At 35.7% G+C, this 22,626-nt stretch overlaps 2 protein-coding genes across 4 annotated transcripts in view; one reads left to right on the forward strand and one right to left on the reverse strand.

Moving 5' to 3' along the window:
- Window positions 1–6,670, forward strand: part of LOC140744476 (uncharacterized) — a 30,173-nt gene extending 23,503 nt beyond the window's left edge. For all 3 annotated transcript variants that reach the window (XM_073076085.1, XM_073076086.1, XM_073076087.1), the window contains 5 exons: window positions 1,698–1,866; window positions 2,500–2,651; window positions 3,221–3,413; window positions 5,571–5,722; window positions 6,180–6,670. In XM_073076085.1, the coding sequence (XP_072932186.1) occupies window positions 1,698–1,866; window positions 2,500–2,651; window positions 3,221–3,413; window positions 5,571–5,722; window positions 6,180–6,302 (789 nt within the window). In that variant the 3' untranslated portion in view covers window positions 6,303–6,670. The remainder of the gene's footprint in view (window positions 1–1,697; window positions 1,867–2,499; window positions 2,652–3,220; window positions 3,414–5,570; window positions 5,723–6,179) is intronic.
- A 3,228-nt stretch (window positions 6,671–9,898) lies between these two features.
- Window positions 9,899–16,636, reverse strand: LOC140744477 (uncharacterized). Its single transcript, XM_073076088.1, has 9 exons — window positions 16,518–16,636; window positions 15,950–16,172; window positions 14,714–14,893; window positions 13,870–14,010; window positions 13,168–13,361; window positions 12,623–12,875; window positions 12,033–12,129; window positions 11,485–11,678; window positions 9,899–11,081 (listed from the first exon to the last, which is right to left on the reverse strand). The coding sequence occupies exons 2-9, from the start codon at window positions 16,170–16,172 to the stop codon at window positions 10,966–10,968; spliced, it is 1,398 nt and encodes a 465-aa protein (XP_072932189.1). The 5' UTR covers window positions 16,518–16,636; the 3' UTR covers window positions 9,899–10,965.
- Window positions 16,637–22,626: the final 5,990 nt, after the last annotated feature.

The following is a 22,626-nucleotide window of genomic DNA, read 5'->3' on the forward strand; positions in this document are numbered from 1 at the left end:
TGTTCCATTATTTCATTGTCTTTGACAAGCATGCGGATCAATGGGATAGCCACCATACGTCCCGTTTTTAACGGGACAGTCCCTTTTTCCGATGCTTCGTGCCGTTGTCTCCGAAATGAACCGTTGCCATTGTCAATTAAGTAACAGTATATAGTATAATTATGAAAAAAAACATGGGGTGCTCCATTTACCAGTTTTGTAAAAAGCGCCCCACATTTTTTCCACAATTATACTATTTACTGTTCCTTAAATGATTCATAGATTGAAAATTATTTTCTACTTTTTAGTTAATTTTATCATAAAAGCGTGTTTTTTAGTATTTAACTATATTTTTTCAAGTAAAAAGTATTTGACATAAAAAAATCGATGTCCCGTTTTGACTGAAGTAATCATTGGTCACTATATTCCATGGTCAATATTTACGTTTGCGTAGACTTGAAACGCAAGGTCAAACACTAGTTGTCTTTTTTTATCACATTGTTCTAATAGCTCTGTCCTTTATAGAACATTTGTCTATGTAGTAAAGGTAAGTAAAATAAAAAACGTGCATGTGTGCTATCAAAGCAGTTTCGCTCAAGTTTTCTCTTAAGTTAGCGGGCGTATAACGTGTCTAGTATAAAATGTCATTGCATCTACTTCTAAAATTGGCTACCAAATGTCGAAGTTAAGTGGAAAAATCTAACAATATAGTAATGTAATCTTTTCATTTTTGTGTTTATTTTGTGTTTGTATTTATATTTTTATAATATACAGTGCAACCTCGATATAACAAATCGGAGGGGAACAAGAAAATATTCGTAATATCAAGTAATTCGTTGAACTGAGGTTTGTTATGTTGAGGTTAGATTGGTCTAAAATTCGTTATAAAGAGATAAAAGAATAGTTTTATTCACCTCAATATTACGTACTTATCTTGTTATAGCGAACAACTTCTACTAATAAATGATAACACATTTTTATCAAATTACTATATGTATTTGCTATGTATTACTATATGTATTTAACTTAAATCTTTAACAATAGTGACGAGCAGAGGTGTTTACATTACTTTCCATCAAAACAACAATGATTACTTTACAAACAAAAGCGTATCGAAACATGTCGAGACATGAATCACATTATAAGATTAACAGTTATATTATTGGTGGAAACTTTATACAAAGGTTTTGGGTTGGCAAAATTCGTTAATTAGAGGTATGAATACTTTTTCTTGATAGTTGAAAATTCGTTATTAAGAGGTTGTACGCAAAGAATGTTCGCAATGTAAAGGTATATTTTATATTGACTCTTATGGACAATTCAAGGGGATTACGAAGAATTTGTTAAATCGAGGAAGTCGTTATATTGAGGTACGTTATATTAAGGTTGCACTGTATTTATTTCTTGCGCTACAAATTATATATTAATTACGCCAAATAACAGAGTAGTAAATTCTTACATGCTTACGTAACTATATAAATACAAACATGGGTTTTTTTTTAAAGATTTTAGTTGAAAACGAGATTGCAGTCCATTTGATGGTAAGTATACGCTACACGGACATCTGTAACCAACTCCATATAAAACAGGAGTTTTATTTGAAACCGATCACAAACGCGTTGCCAATCTCGAGGCATTATCTATCTATAATATCATCGGAATAAGTCAAATAAAGTCTTATTTTTCACTCTAAACTCAACGATTGTTGCTTCCTCAAGTCCCAGCCAGTGGATAACCTTCTGGTGCCGATGTCGTCGAAACCGGAGCACCGGCCGCACGAGTGCACGGTGTGCCACCGCAAGTTCAAGCGGCGGCAGCATCTCAAGGTGCACGCGAATGTGCATCTCAAGATCAAGTTCACGGTCTGGTGTTCGCTGTGTAATGCTGGTGAGATGCATTTTTGTATTATAGAGGTACGAATCGAGCAGCTCACATGACGGTATGTGGCATTGGATATACATATGTAATCTATCCGACTCGAGTAGATTCCTACCGATGCGTTGATTACTATTGAGTTGCTACTCCTATGGAATAAATTAGAATGACTCATATAAGTGTTTTTTTTTTGTAATATAGTCGTAGCAGACGATCATACGGTTCACCTTATGGTAAATGGCTACTGTCGCCCATGGATATCTGTAATCAACCCCTGATAGAATTAAGCTCCAACATGAGGTCGCTCTGAGGACTAAGCTGGAATGCCTCAAAAAACACAACATACAAGAACAGCAGCACGTAAGATCATATAGACACGGTTATTAAATAGAAATAGGTATGCACTTGTACCTCTACAGACCAATCATGAAGAACCATTGCAATTTAACCAACATTTTATTTTTAGCATATATTTATCTAGCACCCATAATAAACCAACATAAAAATATGAATACTATGCAATTCCAACAATAGTATATACATTTCGTTTACTGATACCCTTTTTCGAAGGCATCAATATTAAAAACACCTTCATTCATTGTCACTTATAAATTATCATTATTAAAAACGTGATCATTTGTTCAGGATTCTTCGACAACGAGCAGTTCGAGGCGCACCAGTGCCCGGGCGCCATCACCGATAACACCGTGGAGCACGACGAGTCTGAAGCAATCCTGCCCGATACCGCCACGAACGACGCCAGGAAGGAAAACAGTTACCCTACTGAGTTTATTGAGGTAAGTCAGAGAATATCATAACTAAAAAAAGTATAGTTTAAAAACTAAACACCACGCTAAAATCCTCCTCCTGATCCTGAAGATCCTGATGAGAATGTGACAAACTTATTATTGTTATTGGTTCTTGATAAGTGTTCAAAATTTTGAATTAATCAGACCATTCAAAGTGGGTAAAAATCAAGTTCAAAGATTCCGTTACAAACATACAAACTAGCTAATAAAAGCGTGGTAATATTGTATTTGTTAACTTCATTATATTAAACTTCGCAAATTACTTAAAAAAAACCAGAGGTAGAGGTCTATCCATGGAAGAAGTTACACTTTTTTGTGTAAATATTTTTAGAATTTTATTCTTCAGAGATTTGATTATACAATAAAACGCAAATAATTGTTTAATTTTTAAACTAGGTGGCGTTGGTTACAATAGAAAACGAATGTATATGTGATGCAATGTCGTACCCAACTTCCGTATAAAAATACACTGATCTGTAATCCCAAAAGCGTCAAAGAATTAGAACTTCATAATGATATTATGTCACTTTAGTTATAATTAAATCCTATATTATTAGGTGGAAGAAAACATCAAAATAGTGGACGAGACCCGTATCGACATCCGACCGGAGGAGATGCACATTCCGACGCCGCTGCGCGTGTTCGTGTGCAAGTACTGCTCGAAGCCCTTCAAGCGGAAAGACCACTACCGCATCCATCTGAACATACATACCGGCGTCAAGTCGTTTTTCTGTCCGTATTGTGATAAAGGTATGATGGTTTTGCTAGTTAAAAACTGTGCTTGTTTCTTGAATATCAAGACTATGTTGATAGAATATTAGTTCTAGATTTAAATTTAAAGTTAATACTAAGCCAATTATGGTACATTCTTACCATGTACTAGCAAGATATGGAATGAATTCCTTTTGAGGTATTCCCGGCGCGGTCTCTTCCAAAGCCGGCGAGACATTGGCGGCTCCTCTGGTCTGCAAATGTCCATAGGCGACGGTGACTACTTTCCATCGGGTAGCCCGTCTGCCTTATCGTTTAGGTATAACATTAAAACTATACACTATAATACTTTAATATATACATTTGTAATAATCCCTACACATATTATAAAAAGAACTGATACTAATAGTTTGACTTAAATATGCATTATCACTTGGTTTAATGGTGAAAGAAAATGCTGTAAGCCAATTCACATGCCTTCGAATTTCGTGTGAATTTGTGTAATCTGCACTTCTTCATATTAGCGTTGTTACGGCTAAGGACTAGCCGTATTAATAAATATGAAATAGAAAATAGGTATAGAAAATATATTTTTTTCGCTGCTACATGTCTGGTACGTTCAATGTCTACTGTTATAAGCGAAACTAATATAAGTAGCTAACCCGGCAAAATTTGTGTTGCCATATAAATAAAAACATGTTAAGGGTAAACAATAGGCTGATTCAAAAAAAACGGCAAACTTTTTTTTTCAAAATCCTCACATAAAAACTTCCGAGAAGGTGTGAAAAAACGCCTGTAAAAAGCAGAGCCCTTAATATTATTATTAAGAGGTCGCGCATCGGGAATTTCTATTTCCCGTTTAAATAACACAGGAATATGTTTTTTTTTAATTTTGCAATTTCGTATTTTTGCAACGGCTCATTGAATTAGCGGACCAAAGCATATTTTTGTAGGAAATTTGACGCTCTACAAAAAAGGTCCTTACAAAGTTTTTGATAGTCACACTCCTTCAAAAGTTATTCGAGGTCAAAGTTGAACTTACAAAAAAATTCAATGTATTTTTTTTTTCGATGATACTATGAATCTTTTCTCAATATTTTGCTAGTAATAATATTTTCTGATGTATTTTTGCTATTCGAAGATTTTTTTTAACTTTACTATAGAATATAACACAATAAATATATCTTACTCTAATTGGGCTTTTTCAATCATTAATTTTCCCATCGAGTCAATATAAAGTTACCTTACAAAATGCGATGTTAAATAATAAACATGTTATGATGGATAATCCATAACTGATGCACTTGACTATTTAAAAATGCAATTGTTCCGAAATCTATCCTCTTTATAACAAAATAATAAGAAAAGATTCATAGTATCATCGAAAAAAAAAACATTGAATTTTTTTGTAAGATCAACTTTGACCTCGAATAACTTTTGAAGGAGTGTGACTATCAAAAACTTTGTAAGGACCTTTTTTGTAGAGCGTCAAATTTCCTACAAAAATATGCTAGTTACCTTACAAAATGCGATGTTAAATAATAAACATGTTATCATGGATAATCCATAACTGATGCACTTGACTATTTAAAAATGCAATTGTTCCGAAATCTATCCTCTTTATAACAAAATAATAAGAAAAGATTCATAGTATCATCGAAAAAAAAAAACATTGAATTTTTTTGTAAGATCAACTTTGACCTCGAATAACTTTTGAAGGAGTGTGACTATCAAAAACTTTGTAAGGACCTTTTTTGTAGAGCGTCAAATTTCCTACAAAAATATGCTTTGGTCCGCTAATTCAATGAGCCGTTGCAAAAATACGAAATTGCAAAATTAAAAAAAATATATTCCTGTGTTATTTAAACGGGAAATAGAAATTCCCGATGCGCGACCTCTTAATAATAATATTAAGGGCTCTGCTTTTTACAGGCGTCTTTTCACATCTTCTCGGAAGTTTTTATGTGAGGATTTTGAAATAAAAAAATAGCCGTTTTTTTTAATCAGCCTAGTAAACAACCCTTATCACTTGGTATGAAAAATAGATAGTAGCCGATTCTCAGACCTACTGAATATGCATATAAAATTTGGTGAAAATCGCTAAAAGCTGTTTCGGAGGAGTACGGTAACTAACATTGTGACACGAGGATTTTATATATAAGATATAAAAACTGATAGATTCTTAAAAACTTGCAGGTTTCTACCGCAAGGACCACATGAAGAAGCACGCGCTGGTGCACGAGAAGTCGCGGCCGCCGCTGAAGCAGAAGCCCCGGAAGCAGCTGCCCGACCTCTACCCCATCGACAGGCTGCCCAAGACCGACGTCAAGCCCGAGATCACCATACACGTGAGTATTGTTTAATATTAATAGCACCAGCACGCTTTATTATTAAGCCGATTAAGCCTATTATATAGCGTGACATAGCATGTTACATAGCGAGTTATATAGCGTGCTATATAATATACTTTCATATGACTCTAAGATGAAATTATGGGATTTGCGTGGGCACATTCTTGTCAAATAAATAGTTTAAGATATATTTTTAGGGGGGAGCCTCTCTTCGATTGTTCTTTTAGATTATATCATACTGTGTAAAATAACACATTATAAATAATTTTGAAGTCAAAAGCATTGGTTGAGGCAGGTTAGGGCTCTTGATATATTTGAAATTACCAACCAGGTCACGTGGACTACATTTGTCATAAAAATGTAACGATAGACATAAACTGTTATGTCGCTACAAAGCGTTTGAACCGGTGTAACATTGTATTTGAAGCGTAATAATGAATGTGATTGTTTGCAGGCGCCAACCAACAGCCAGCTCCGCGTGCCGCTGAGCATCAAGGTGCCGTACAAGATGGTGATGTCGCTCGGCAACGGCGAGCAGCGCGCCGTCACCGTCGACCCGCAGCCCGCCAGGCACTGAGCCACTATGGGCCAAGATGATCCATGAACTTACACGGTCTTATGATTTCATAAAAATAAAAGTTGCCATAATGAATTGAATATTTCATGTGGAAGCTAGTCTCAGTAGCTGCAACAGATATGAATGATGATTCTTTTCATCATTTGAGAATACGAAATACTGAAAAAAAAAGAAATAATAGCAACAACATTTCAATCGTTTAATTGTATGATAAAATTATGTCTCAAAATGTTTATGGAATTAAGCACATTTCTAAATCTAGACATATTAGCTTCAACGATTTGTGTCTAAAAATACGCTGATTTAACGTTGTATTGTAAATACGAATTTCTACATTTAAAGTATTTTTGTCTTGCCATACCTTTCACTTAATAATCTTAATATCATGTAAGTAGCAATAACTTAATTGAATAAGGGCTGAAATGCAAAATAGCCGCTTTGATATATGTTTGTTCACATACATAAGAAAGAACAATCGAGAGCGACACAGAAACAGTCAATAGATAATATCATAATTTGTATAACAATATATTGAATATGTCATATTACATAATAAATACATGCGTCATTGTAAACTTTAAAATACTACAAAATAAACACTTAATTATGATTTAAATGAAATTAATAGTTTGAAGTTTAATAGCTTTTAACAAATAAAATTGTATAAAATAAATTTAAATAATGAATTTTATTCTAGTAGTAAAATCGATATATTTTTGTCACAACACTTGAATCAAAAAACTGTATTTTTCATTATGATTACCATAGAAATTATGATTTATGAACATTTTTCAGAATATTACACTTATATTACTCAAATATGAAATTGCGATTATAATGAATCATACAATATAGTTATGTTGTTTACAAGAGCTCTTAATTATAAAGGCCATTATTTATTTGCGTTTAGCATAAAATTAAATATACTTTTAGTATTCTCTATTTCATAATATTGCATACTTTATTTACATTGTAGTATGGTTTTACCACTGGGTCCAAATAAATGTCGTCACTATGTTGATCTCAATGCATTTCTTATTTTGTGGCGAATACTGTACATTTGTAACATTATCTTGATGGGAGACCTAGGTAATTAAATGTTTGCAATTATTGTGTTAACGCGTAACTCGAAGATTTGTGTAGAATAAATTATTTTATTACATCTATTTAAAATATAGTCCGTTCTTCACGATACATACTCTAAAGTCGCACATCTAAATAATTCGCCAGATAATGTAAAAAAATGTTTCTCGTTGCAAAGTTCGTTTCTGAAAATATCTGAAGAGCCAGGGGGTTGGTTTTGAAGCCAATATGGCGCCTGCACCCCCAAATCTGTGACTAATTTTCACGTAAGTATCACAGAGTTGTTAGTTACATTTTTCGTTAGATTTATAGTAATAAGGTTTTATTTAACATTTAAAATTCTCGAAGTTTAAGATCAAAATGGTCGTAATTCTATAGGTACCAAAAACTTAGTGTATCTTTCGTCTGCGAAGTTCCTCTTTCACACAAATTATTGTGATTTTAAAATAAGTTTCAAATTGTAACTTTGAGTACAAAATTTAATAAAGGCTTTTGTACATCCAATGACGTATTTTATTGAATAAAACACACGTTTAATAGTAATATTGTATTCTATTAGAAGCACGTGTCAAATTAAACGGAAGCACAAATTACTTACTTTATAACAACATGTTAAGAATGTAAATAAAATTGTTTTTTTTTTCTATATTCGATAAGAAATAAAACTTTATAATAGGTAAAATGCTTAAATTTTTACTTAATTTTCCGAATAACTCTTAAAAATAGGCTATTTCTAGAAATTAATTAAAATAGATGCGGGTATATAAATATATTCAGTTTTTATCTATTAAATCTAAGTATTAAATATATTTTGGGTAGTTTAGAATATAACAATACAATTTCCGATTTTTAACAATCCACGTGTATTGAGTTGCTAAGACTAGATTATCACTATGATATCAAATCAAAGACTACTTATTTTTAAATTGAAGGAAAAATCTAAATGAGTACGTTTTCCTTGCCATAGTGGCGCGATTTGTTAGCGCTGATAAATGAATTTAGTGTCTGTATTCGTAGACGGGGTGTGTATGTTCGTCATAGTTCGACAAGCTTTGGCATACTCGAAGGCATAAAGAACATGCTAAGAAACATACTCCGTTAAGAAACACTAACTTAAGAATAATAAAAAACAACTTAGCAGCAATTAACTGTTATTAAATACTTATATGCTTTCCTCGATTAATAAATATATTTTCCTACTTTCCAAAAAACCCTTACAATGGTCGACTCGATAATTTCACAAGCATTAAGATTAACTTTAAAAATAATATTCGTTCACTAAGTTTGTACTTTTACTATGCTTATAATAATCTAGAATCATGAACTCTCAGTGTTCTATAAAAATATTATTTAAACATGTCTTCCGAATCTAGATATATGCAACGACTCTACACAAACAAATGCATATTTATACTATGATAATACCTTACCACCAATCAGTATTCGGGTAATGTGGTGAATGCCCAATACGTAAAGGATGGCGGTTAGTAGGATAGCAAGTCTAAAGGTAAATATAGAATTAAATATTTAATTAATTTTAAAAATTAATAATAGTTAATTTTGAATTTAGAAAAAATACAAATTTAACCCGATAACATCATTATGATATAAATAATAACTTTAACAGCCAAAACATTTTTTAAAACGTACATAAAGAAGAACAATAATTTTTAAGAATTTCATCACAGCAAAATATTAGATGTACATCTTTTATTACACAAAATCCTTAAATGCTACAAAATTACACTATTTACAATACTTGTATTTATTAGACATCTAAGACATAATGTATCGAAATTTAAGAGTAATCTGATCAATTATTTAGAAAAATAAGACCAAATATCCTATTTCAATATCCAAATATCTAAAGGATAGAATTAAAATTGTAAGACCAATCTATCTTACTAATATGAAATACAATTACCTGTTTTTCAACTTACTACGGCAGTTATAATTTGATGTAGGCGATATAGTAACATTTTATTCGATGTAGCTGGTTAGTAGATAACATGTTGAACAATCACGCCTGTTATTAATATAATCAATCTAACTAATATTTTCCCCACCAATGATCAAAATTTAAAATTTCCTGTTATACATACATTATCAAATGTCGATCTTGTTAGGTAACACATTGAAAAGATTGATTATTAATAAGAGTCGTAACACAACGCACTGCAGTAAGAGATCCTGGCAATAATATCAAAGTTCCTTAGCAAGAATTCCAGCAAATAAGACTTAAAAATGTAGGAATTATACGTGTGTGCATGGAAAATATAACACTAAGTAAGAATAATAATATATATTTATAGTTGCTAATATTATCTACGTTTTTGTGTGCGTCAGATGTGTGCGTACGATCTAATACATTCATATCATATGGTTTTTGATATAACGGCAGTAGAATATCAGTCAATGATTTCAATTATAAACAACTAGCGAATTTATGTAACAATTGAACATGGTTTTAATAGAACAAGACATTTTGAAAATCTATTATAACTTCTTATAAAAATAAGTTTCAAAATCAATCGAACTTTTATCTAAAAATGTATTTTCTACATGTACTTTATACACAAATAATAATATAAACAACTTTCGCCTAAAATAACAATAAAAATATCCACCTAAAACTTGTGAAAGATAATAATTTATATCATATTATGGTACGATCTCACTATTCTGTCTGTATTCGACCCCAGCGCCAATCTTTGTCGAGAATTTATAAAATCACTCCTGTCGTGTCGTTGTACCAATTCGTATTTCTGAATGAAAAAATAACATGCATGCTAGATTTTGAGGTTTAGTTTCTTTTGCTACTTCTACTAATTCGCGTGGCGGAGCAGCCACCATACTGCCACCACACGGCCACCATTTGCCGCGCAAATTGTTCCGGGTTCCATCCCCGGATTGACTTTTGAATGATACGAGTAAGTTTGGATATCTGTTCTGGGTCTGAATGTTTGTGCGTGTCATGGCACCCACGACAATAGAAAAGCGTCTTCCTTAATATAAAAATGAATAAACAAAATAATATCAAACTTGCAGTATACAAAAGAATCTCGAACTAGAGGTATTCAAAGTAGGCAAAAAATAACAAGTTTCCTGTTCAGCCTTCTCTGAGCGTGGTAAGCATAGGCACAATGGGTGATTTGCACAACTTCGATAACTATCAATTATTTATCATTATAACGCTTAGTACATGATAAATCCTCATCTGCACTTAAATTTAATGGTAGTAATTTATTTCAATAAATTGCCGACATTAGATAGATAACAAGACTTTATACATTTTTTTACAATTTATTGCATCCCACTGTAGTGAAGATCTTTATCTGTTTCATAAGAGATGGCGCCATATGTCTTTGAATCACGCTAACGAAGGTAACCGCGCTCCAGACCAATCTTTTCTGATATTTGATTTTTTAAATCTTTTTTATTTTTAATTATAAACATTAATATAAATAAACGGATCTTAATTATCACCAATAAGTTCGAGGTCAAGTCGAGTGCGTTACTCCAATCAGAAGCTGTCCTTGGCGGCGGCTATGAGGGTCATGAGGTCGTGCTTGTCGTCGTGTCAGGAGGGCTCGGGGGCGGGGCCGGGGGGCGGGGCTTGCTGCGAGAGCTCCGCCTTCACGCGCCGTGCGATGTGCGAGCGCGCGTGCTTGCGCAGGTGGTCCTTGCGGTAGAAACCTGCAAGAGATCGTCAACTTTAGTTGGACTATAAACTTTAATCCCTTATTGCTATGATACAAGTCCAGAAACAGTTACTCAAATTACGTAGATCGCTGCTCACCCACCCACTCCACAACCAACCCACACACTCGGAACTGGTAATTTAACTTATTAGAAGGGAGATTTCGATTTGTTTAGGAACCCCTCCCAGGGGTTGACATACTAACATAATTGACATTTCCCGGCCAACAACAAAGCCAACAAAAGCCCCTATCCTATAAAGCAAATTACCTTTCCTTCTTCTCCCCTTAGTGCATTAATAAGTGTAGCGTGAGCTACTCATCGACTTATGCTAACCGAACCGAGCGCTAAATAAGCTGACGTTACACATGTTTGGGAGGGATTGGATGTATGAAATTACCTTTCCCGCACTCGTTACATATGTGCCGCTTCTCGCCCGAGTGTATGACGAAGTGCAGTGTGAGCTGCTCCTTGCGCTTGAAGGCCTTCAGGCAGACGGAGCACACGTGCGGCCGCTCGGGGTTGTGCGACTGCTTGTGCCGCGTCAGGTGGTCCTTGCGCTTCAGCGCCGCGTTGCAGATGTCGCAGATGTACCTTGGGGACGGAGGAAGGGGTTGTTATTTTTGTGAAATATCCGAACAATTTAGAAAAAACGAATACGATATGACTTCTTACAATCTTTACTAATCTAAAAAACAATGAACCACACTGCACAGTGAAAATTTTTAAAGTCAAACTTAATATAATACGTGAGTTTTAAAAAAATAAAGCTCTCGAAGGTGTATAAAGTCTATCAATTTCCATTTAAACGCCTGTTACTCTGGGAGAAGACCCGTATCCAGCCGTGGGACAATAACGTTAATTGACAAAGAATTACTAATGAATAAAGAAATACTAATTTATGCAATAAAAGAAAACGGCAAAAAATAAAGTTAAAAAATTGCGTGCCTTCTTTCCATGGTATGTCCTAGCAGGTGTTGTTCCAGCATCCCTCGCTCCGGATACGCCATATGACACTCCGGACAGCAGTACAAAGTGCTGCCATCTGCAATACGTTACATTTACATAAATTATATATTTTACAAATTTTCGTATCTCTCTATCTCTGCGGATTAAAAGATAATTAATTCTAGGTTTTCATACTCGCCGAGTTGAGGCGAATAGGCGCGAGTACGTGTATGTGAATCTTCTGTATTCCGCACTCGCGACCACTTTCGTTTATCCTCCACGGGTTGTAGGTTTTCAACGCGAGTCATAGATTACGCGCCTGTCCTCGTACGCAGCGTTTACATATTCGTCAATATTCAGCAAATTACTTCTTCGATTGTTGACTAGTATTTAAATCTGGCATTAGAAATATGAATACGTACTTTTTTATACCTTAAAACAGTTTTAGAATTATTTTAAAATTAATGGGTTTCAGAACAATTAATATTAGATTAAATTAATTCAAAGTTAGATTTCATTTGCGTTTAATTATGGTTGTATTTTGATCATTGTGATATGCAAGTAGTAGGTAGGTATCAAAATAGTCATACCCAAAGCAGTAGTAAGTCTAATCTCCCCCGGCTTAGGTCTCTGTTTCTTCTCCTTGGCGGTCTTCTTCTTGCGTTTCCGTTTGTTGTTGTTGTTGTTATTGTTGTTGATGTTGTTGTTGTTGTTGATGTTGTTGTTGATGCTGTTGTTGACGCAGGTGATGACGCTGGGGGCGGGCGGGGGGCTGGCGCTGATGTTCTGGTTCACGATGGTGGTCGTTTGCACCACCACGCTGTTCACTGTGTTAGGTTGGATCTGGAAATTTTCATTTAATATTAATTTATTTTAAATAACCTTTTTAATTGAAGGTGCTACAAGCCACTGTGCTTCGACTCCGGCCGGGTGATTGTCGAATTACCGCGGGTCTACTGTATAAAGGTTATTATTTCCATAAAGTAACATTTGCGGTGCATGCTCATTGAAGTAAAAAAAATGTGAAAATTCTTCGATCGAGGATGGATACCGTGGTCCATATTTAATTAAGAATAACAAGTGACGTCAAAAATCAACCTCTGAAAATATAAAAAAAACTTGTCCAAATACATACAGACAAAGCGGGCATCGACGGCAGATTATTACTGGCCACCGCAGCAACGATGGTCGGTTGCTCCTCTCTCTTGTCGGGCCCGTTGGGCGCGTACTTCAGCAGGTGGTGCAGCGGTAGGGGCAGCGTGGACAGGTAGTCCGCCACGCCGCCGCCTAGCGACTGCCAGGTCGAACTGTCCGACATGTCGCCTATACCTGGCGGGGGAATGTTGCTTTGAGTAAAAAGTGTAAGAGAAAGAACGTTGAGAAAGTAAAATGTTTTTTTTTAGGAAATTGATAAAAAGAATGAGAATTTAGAGGGAGAGTGAGAGAAGTACCACGTCACGTAAGTTGAGAAAGACAGAGAGTGCGTAATTCCATTTTTTTTTAATTGATACCCCAAATGAACAGTCAATCTTATGTCAGGAGTTATGTTAATCTCGATTTTAAAATCATATTTATTTCATAAATGATTGAAAATATTAATTCATATTTTATCATTGATATGTCGCGATTTTCATTTTGATTTTTATTTCCACCTCGACAACTTTACTTTCTACTTAGCGAAGTCTAAAACAAAAAGGAAACGTCTTCCCTTTTTGTTTTACACTCCCTGACCCCTTTACGACGGGCAGCGACGGCGACGAGCGGCGGCAGCGCGCCCACTGCCCGTGTCACTAGCATACAAGTGCCACTACGTCACTAGCATACACCGCGTACGTACTGATGAACTCCGCCTGCTGCGCGTGCGCGCGGTCGACGCGGCCCTCCTGCTTGATGGCGCGCGCCAGCGCCGCCTCCTTGGGCTCGTGCAGCACCACCAGCAGCTGCTGCGCGCCCGGCTGCAGCGGCGGCGGCGCATTCACTGGGGAGTGACAAATATATTAAAAAAATCAGTTAACCTGCATACTGGTTTTTAAGAAGCCTCATAGGGGAATCTCGATACCAAGCGAAATGCTGCTGATGATACACACATGCTCACTGGAGACACAGATGTTAAATAATTACAATTTCATTAAATGTCTCTGATATACTAGTACGTTTTTAAAGGAAATATTCTGATACTTAGCCCCTCAGGGGATTTAAGGTGATACACATCTCCAAAATATTTATCCTTAGTATAAACAAGGATTTTCGAATACCTGAAATTTGATTTTAGAAAATCAGCTATCTAGCTGATTTTCTATCTAGCTCTCTTAAGGGAAATAAAAAGCCTTGTGGTTAACGTTTTCAATCCATCAAGAACTCTTCAAGTAAATACAATTGGAGTAAATAGTAATTTCTAAAATAATTACGTAATAATTTGCCTTTTAAGGGGACTAAAAAACAAAGTTACAGAGCACATTTTCAAAATTGAATGTCAGATTTTTCAACTAATCAACGAGGCTTTATTAAAGGTTATCAATGATATTTAGACCCTTTAGGCTATGAAATTTAAAAGTAAACAAATTAAATATTTTTATCATATTAAGCCCCTTAGGAGATTAATTTTCAAAAAACATTTCCTTCTTTTACCTTCTTGACGGCCAGTTGGTTACATTATACCATAGTGATGCAAAGCCACTCACTCTGGTGCTGATGCATCATCATGATATCATGGTGCACGTCCTCGCGGTACTCGCGCTTGTCGCGCTCCTTCACCTGCACGGCCTCCGCCTGCACGTAGCTGGCCTGCCCGCCGTACGCTATGTTCCCGAGGTTCACTGACGACGACGCGGATATCGCTTGGTACTTCACGCCTGTGTTCACTGGAATCATGTGACAGTTAGGGGCATTTATAATAATTATTAAATCAACATCATGAACCCCTTACTATCCCACTACTGGGCACGGGTCTCCTCTCAGAATGGGAAGGATTAGGCCATAATCCACCGCACTGGCTAAGTGCGTATTGATAAGTGAAGTGAAGTGAGTCTTATGAGAACCTTTGAATTTTTTTTTTTAAAATCTTTCGGGTGTGCAAGGTTCCTCACAATGTTTTCCTTTATCATTTAAGCAAGGGATAATTAATTTCTAATACGCATAACTGAAAAATCAGAGGCCTGGGATTTGAACCTCGGACCCCTCGATCAAGGGGCCGAGTTTCTTAGCCACTAGACTATCACAGCTTGGTTGGTTTATATTCTACTACCGGATCTAATTATGAAATGTAAACAAAGTTCAATAACAAAGTGTTCCAACACTTACCGTAGTAACGTATAACGTAAATATAATATATAATAAAAAAATAATTATAAAAAACTCTATTCTAATACACCGTTACGTTTATTTTATTTGTGTGTACAATTATGTTTGTCTGTACTCTACACTTTGCACGAACATTTTAGTCCCCTACGTATATCGACGTAGCCTTACGCCGTCGTAAAACGCTGTGTATCTGGTTTACCGGTGTCAATCCATGTAGGTAATTCATTTCTACTCGAGGTACTCGAGCCCACTTCGCGCCCTTCAGTGTGATGACACTCGTAGTACCTAGTTAAATGCACGTAGCTAATAGTAGGTAGCTATAGTATATAACAAATTACAGATAGAACTTTTATCAAGAACTAGATGTCACTACTAGCGTTCTGTTATACCAGCGCACATTATTCTGTCACATTTGGACACGGAAATTAAATAAACAATGTTGTTCTTTTGGCACTTTCTCTGATTTCAGATAATTATCGATTATTTTTTAATGTTTACTTTATAACGTCCAAATACCAAGTAAACTCGCAACATCTTGATTTTTAGGTTAGGTATGTCGGAATTTTATAAAAATATCGATTATTTCAACTTAATCACAAACACAAACAATAACAAACCGGTGTGTATGGGCGCGATGCCGGCGAGGGCGACGGGCTGGGCCGCGCTCACCACCACCAGCGCGTCCGCCGGCCGGAACTTCACCGCGTCCGCCACCAGCTGCACCGCCGGGTAGCGCTCCTGCCCGCCCTCGTAGCCGAACTTCGCGGCGAACTGGTGGATCGTGGGCATCGCCGCCGCCGCCGCCGACTGGAACTGCCCCGAGAACGGGGCGAAGTTCATCTGAAACCGCCATAATTGTCAGCTCGACAAGCGCGTAGGGAGAGCCAGTCGTCGACTTCTTCACTCGTAGCAGACGGAATGCACGCGACAAGTCTGCTTCTTCAGTAGTAACGGTCTCGTACACGCGGCGAGGGCCAGCAGGTCCCGGCTCGGCCGACGCGGGATCGGCTGGCCGGCCCCGGAGGGCGCTCACTCAACCCCCGCCATTGCCTCACCCCAGCCGCCCGACGTTCCTAGCGCTCTATTTTTACCGGCCCGCGCTCTCACACCATCGACCTCGTGGCGGGCTAGGGGAGCCCGCGGACGGGACCGCGCGGTGGATAGGGGACGCAGTGGCATAATTACCTCGTTTCTGATGGCGTGGTGCGTTTTCTCGAGTTATAATAGCCTCTCGTGGGTGAAAAACGCTTCGCGAAGGGCAAGGGAGCGCGACGCGGCTGCGCGGCGCCGCGCGCATGCGCCCCGGAAGCTCGCTGCCATTGGGAAGGCGCCACATACCATTGCCACGACAAAACGACGACGATATTCATGAACTTCCACCCGCGGCTACACCCCCATGTATGGTCTATCAAAATATTTACGCAAATTCAGATTTAGCTAGCAAGTAGTTACAATGATAATGAAAATCAATGTTACATAAAATCAATTTCTTGTGAATTTCATAGTAAAATCGATAAAAAATTATATTATATTTCTTTGATTGCGTTCATGTTACTTTATTGTCATTTGATGACAGTTCAGTGCCTGTCTTTGTACGATAGAAGAGTAGGGTGGGGGTGGGGACAGTGGGGTACGAGGTACAATTAAAGGCAGTTTTTGAAAATCAGTGGTTTTATTTTTTAATCTCATCATTAATAAATAAAAATTTTCATACAAAAAGTACACAACTTCCTCAGAAGTTTAGTTGTCTATTTATAATGCCTTACTGTTATAATACTTGCGACTAAAAATAAAGTAAAAAAATATAAATCTAGATTGGTTAACTTGCTAATGTAACAAAAAATCGAAAATTTGTTATTAAAAGTATATAATTAGTTTTAAACTTCTAACCAGATACACATCGTCCTAAACTATCGTCATGTACTTACAGCGAGTTCTTAAAACAAAATACGGACATCTTAAGCTGAACACTCATTAGCTAGTATCGCCTGAGCGATAGATAGGCTGTCATCATGACGCGGAAGCTACGGAACACTTGCTAAGTCAGTATCGCTCGGGCGACCAAACTGTTGATTGAGTAACCGAGGAGTCGCGACATTCGATTCGCGAGTCGCGACAGTTGCATAAGCAACTAAATAGTAGCCGAATAATATGACAGTAGCGTCAACAAGTTTGCTAAAGCTACCAGTTGCTCAAGCGATCGTAGCCAATAGGCGGTCAGCCTTAATTAACATTAGTTGAGAACACATCTCGGCTCATTGTGATGTTGCAACTACAACTTACGTCATACCACCTAACAAAATATGTACAATTTATAGACTAGCAATATTATAAAAAAAAGAAAATCGATATTACTAAAAATAGGAGCACCTTAGACGATGATGTTAAATGTGTATAACATTTTAAAAATCATACAAAATCACAAAGCTAAATGACGAATATGAATTAAAAAGCAAACAATGCATTTTTAGGGTAATTTTGTTACTTTGATGAAAAAATAAAATAACTTGTTTAATTAATATAGTTCTTCAATAAATACGAAGGTTCTTTCAAAGGGCCAGAATAGAAAGGGGCTGTTCGCGTACGTGAGGGGTGGTTGGGGTGAGCAAGTACACATGATGAATGATATGTGAGGTTTGAATAAATGTCACTTCACTACCCTTCCCTTCCCTTTCTAATAAAATCTCTGGTTCCAAAACCTATTTCATTTAACCAAGTAAGAGTTTTGAAAATTAAAAGCGACAGGTACAAAGAAATAGTAGTGGGTCTAAAATCTATTTTATGAATGAGAATAGGATAAACTATGCGCAAAATATAAGCTACAGTATAGCACAAGTGGGAAATTATTACTAAAATTAAATTAAATAAACTTAAATCTAATTACAAAAATATAATTCGAAATCAATCTACGGCTACGTTAAAGCTTACATTGTAAATATCTTGTGATGGAAAGTTAGGTTTATGCGCAATATATTACGTCTATGTATCGACAAATAATATCCGCTCGAACGTAAGAGAACGAATACGTAATGTAAAGTTATAAGCGAATAATAACTCATATTATCGTCATAATGGCAGTGGGGGACGCTAGTACAGCAACTAGTACTGGGGCAGCTTTTACAAGAGTTTACGTAGCGTTTTTCTTCTGTCTTCGCGCGCAGGCGCGAAATAGCTTTGGTCTTTTGTTTAGAAAATGACAATTAACTTTTATCTACATATTCTACACGTTTTATAAGACGAAAAAACATACATATTTTGCGTTCGCGCGCGTAGGTGGAAGAAAAACGTTCCGTGAGTTATAAGCCTAAAGGTATGCGATTGCGTGAGATGACACACAGTGACGCGTCCACAAGATTGTATGGAACTATGGAGAGCTTTCGAGACGAGCGTCAACATTACGCGACGTAGAAAGCGCAGACAAACACGCAGGACGACCACTTAATGATAATGTGTTGCGACACGCGACATTCGTCATGACCAATTATGAAGTACTTTTAAAGTACAATACTTAATAATAAATGACCACTTTAATCCGACTAATTATAGATAAGTGACCAATAAAATGTTATGATTACTAATTGGTACGTTGTGTATAAGATGATTCTATACCGTATTTGTGCGTGTTTCATTAGTTGTAGGTAATTTTTTTAAGCTTTATTTAATTTTCTAATATCACCGGATAAGAAATTTTAATTTTACAACTGATCTATTTGCTTTGACTGTGTAAAAATCAGTGTAATATAAATATGTACCTACCAGTGCGTTCTTCAATAAATTAGGCACATACGGTGAAAGATAGAAAAAGACATGCAAATTGTCTCCACTACATTGTCAATGTGTAAGGGTGATTACAGACCGAGCGTATTTGTGGCGCGTCAACTGCAGTCCAAAAACTGCGTTTGTCAAGTCGAAGAAAATATATACCAACGTGCGACGCTCTCATAGAATATAGTCGCATATAATATTAGTCGAAGTACAAAACTTATCCAATATCAACAATAAATAAAGAAATGGTATACATATCACAGTAAATAATGATATTTACAATGTATTTCTGGATTACAAGAATTTGTAAGTCAAACTTCATGCAAAGGAATAGAGAGTTACAATTCTTGTTCATTTTAAGTGTAAGATCAAAATAGAGATACGACGCGAGTATAGGTACTTAGTCAAAGAACTCGTTTAGGGCTTGTACGCATTAGGCGACCAGTTTTCGACTAAAACACGAAACAAAACGGTCGACTGCAGCAACGCAGCTCCCAAGTTTCCCAGCTCGCCGCTGAACGAACTAATCGGCGGGCGTCATGCTGTTTATTAAAACGCGCAGTTTGAAGAATCCTTACATGAATTGTCAGTACAATACGTACTATGGGTTGGTACCTACTGCGTAGTTACTGTACTATAGAGATATATTACGACTAAATACATGCCATGATTATACATATGATATTGATTAGTAACAAAGACTGTTTCCGGCTACCGGGTATACGTACCTATACGATAATAATCGCATACGAGTTTCTCGTAAAGCGCCCGCCAGAGAATAAGATATACAAGCAAAGTAAATGATGGAATAATATAAAATTTTAGGTACGTCTTTTTACATATAAATATTTTTTATTGTAGCTTACATTATCGTTATAACAATTATATGCATAATTTTATTGAACTTTAAGAGTACTATTAGTTGAACCAAGGATATCATTTTGGAAACGGATAAAAACATTTTCCTAACAGTGTACTATTAACAAAGCAAATGATACATTTACAAAATTGATTCATGTGTTCATTTATTTTAGTTATTTATGTATAATTATTGCTTCCGATTCTCATTTATCATTTTGGGGACGGCTTTGTTGGGTGAATTAAAAAAATCACAACTATTTATATATCTACCTAATTATATTACATTGCTTTTCATTACAAAATCGTTTGAATCACAGAGCAGAATGGATATAATTTGCTCATATAATTTAATTGATATAGTATAATTATAATTTCGTACAAGATTTCAGTAGTTTAATAGAACTTACCACTATATCTATTAATGCTTTATTCACTTTCACCATCAAAATTCATAACCTCTCTTACTCATTTTGTTTAAATAACTTTCACGTAAATTAGTTCAAAAGTGTGAAAGTACCAAATTTCTATGAAGCTTTCACGAATTTATGTGTTCAATTTTATTATTGTCATTTTAATAAATCCTGCTTTAGTTGCAAATCATTACACATGAGTGATGTAAAATGATCTTGCACTAAAATATTGTGATGTAATGGGTGTAGTAGGGATATGTAAGGCAAGAAATAAGGCAGGCACACAACTGACACGAAGTGCGGTATGGCATATGGCTCCAAATTGAGTAATACATTTCATTTAAAAAGTCTTACACATGTGACTAATTATTTAATTAAGATCCTTAACAACATTTTTTTTCAAACATTTCGTGAAACTTTGTGAAATTGGCCGCCTATGCAGCGATTCATGGGAGTCATGAAATGCATTAAATTCACCTATTTCTGATCCCGCGTGTAACTGTTCCGTGAGTTCTAAGCCTTAATCTGTTTTAGGTAGCGTTTCAAACTTAACATAACTCAAATTAATATCGTTAGTGCAATTTATACTAATATAATTAGATTTGGAAGATATTCACATCAGTCTATACTTTTATATTATGGATTTCTTTACTTGTACAATTTTATAGTAGTTTAAAGGAAATATTAAGAATTTGCTTCCATAGTAAGACAAGTAAAGAAAAATCATACATGGACGTCTCACGTAATAATTATTTAAGATTGCGTTCCTTGAATCAGATTATACTAATAAAATTAAAGTTTTGGAATCACAATTTACATATTATAATGATAAAGTGTATTTTGTTACAAGTAACCAATATACATGATACATATTATATAGAAAAAAATATATACTAAAGAAAACATTGTGATATTTAGCACAATAAGTAGGAATGGCTGTGTGTCGCCATCTATGAGTTTATTTATTTACAAAACTCGATATGTATAAATTAATAAATTGATCAATTTATTTGATGTATAACGATTTTATTTAAGTAAGCATTCCTTGTTACAACTTTGGTTCCGTAAACTTACCTATTTTTTTTCTAATTCAAGGTCAAATATGGAATATATTTCTAGTACAATTAGCAACAAGTGTGCCACGTAATATGACCAATCCATTTAACTGATGTTTCTTCCATGAGGGCCATGCATGAATAGTCTTCTTTAGTAAAATTCTATTTTGTGTCGCTTTTTTTGTCCATCTTCACACGACCCATTTGCCTAGCCAACTTGACTTGAACCGAAAGGTTATACCGGTCTAACAACAGTAGGTTTCAGAGGCAATTCTCGACCAGCCTGAACTAAATGATGAATATAGATCTCTGTTCCAGGCTTGAGTATGTACAGTTACATATGCGTTACGTATGTTATATGTGTTCATGGCATCCACGACACAGGTAACCTTAGTACTATCATAGTTTTGTTGAGCTATGGGTGTAAAAAGCGCCGGTTTTTTGCACGTAGCCATACAAACAGTGATCACACCATATCAGAGTAGTTATCAAGACATACAGACACAAAAGTATCTAAATTCACACAGTCACACTCACGTAGATGTGAGAGAGCAATAGACAATGTATGTACAATAATTATTTCACACTTGTATAGTTTTCAATACCTTGTAACACATAATTACAATAGTTGTGATGTCACATCCTACTCTCCTGTACTTGTCAAAAACTGTCAATGTTCACAAAACAAACAAATGTTGTTGTTTTTCACAAAACGTGATGACGTCATACACTAGTTGATAGTTTAAGTATTTTAGACAATTATACACAGGTAGCAATGCATAATCGGCTTAAGCCGCTCATAGAAAACATTCCACTTAACTTATCACAACATGAGAGGCTTTGTCGTCCACCTTTCTATTCGATACATCTTCCCTCAAACGGGTGACGCGATTCACGTTTTAAAACGTTAAGTGGCATCGTCAATTGCAAGTTTGGAACTTGCATAAAAGCAACAAAACAAAAAAAAACATCGAATTAAACAAACTACCAATACAACAAGTAAAGACAGTATACTACACTAACTACGTATAAATACAACTAAAGATACATCACACCTTCAGAATAACAACGACGTAAGTGCAAACCTTACATCCATACATCCCGCGACGCGCGAGCAAATGGCCAATAATAATCGTTTTAATCGTATGCATTTCGGCACGTATTGTTTACGTACTTCTCATGTTAATCGCGCAAAAGTAGGCA

This window comes from Epargyreus clarus, unplaced genomic scaffold (assembly GCF_041222505.1).
Source record: "Epargyreus clarus isolate Ecla_fem2 unplaced genomic scaffold, WU_Ecla_fem_2.2 ptg000008l, whole genome shotgun sequence".
In the NCBI taxonomy this organism is placed as follows: domain Eukaryota; kingdom Metazoa; phylum Arthropoda; class Insecta; order Lepidoptera; family Hesperiidae; genus Epargyreus; species Epargyreus clarus.

What these genes read in the sequence shown, in the direction of transcription:
- LOC140744477 (XM_073076088.1), bottom strand. Translation starts at nt 16,172, where the DNA reads ATGAACTTCGCCCCGTTCTCGGGGCAGTTCCAGTCGGCGGCGGCGGCG. An exon ending in GATGATGCATCAGCACCAGA is followed by an intron (nt 14,011 to 14,713) that starts GTGAGTGGCTTT and finishes GTCACTCCCCAG; the next exon opens with TGAATGCGCCGCCGCCGCTG. An exon ending in ATGTAACGAGTGCGGGAAAG is followed by an intron (nt 11,082 to 11,484) that starts GTAATTTCATAC and finishes GATCTCTTGCAG; the next exon opens with GTTTCTACCGCAAGGACCAC.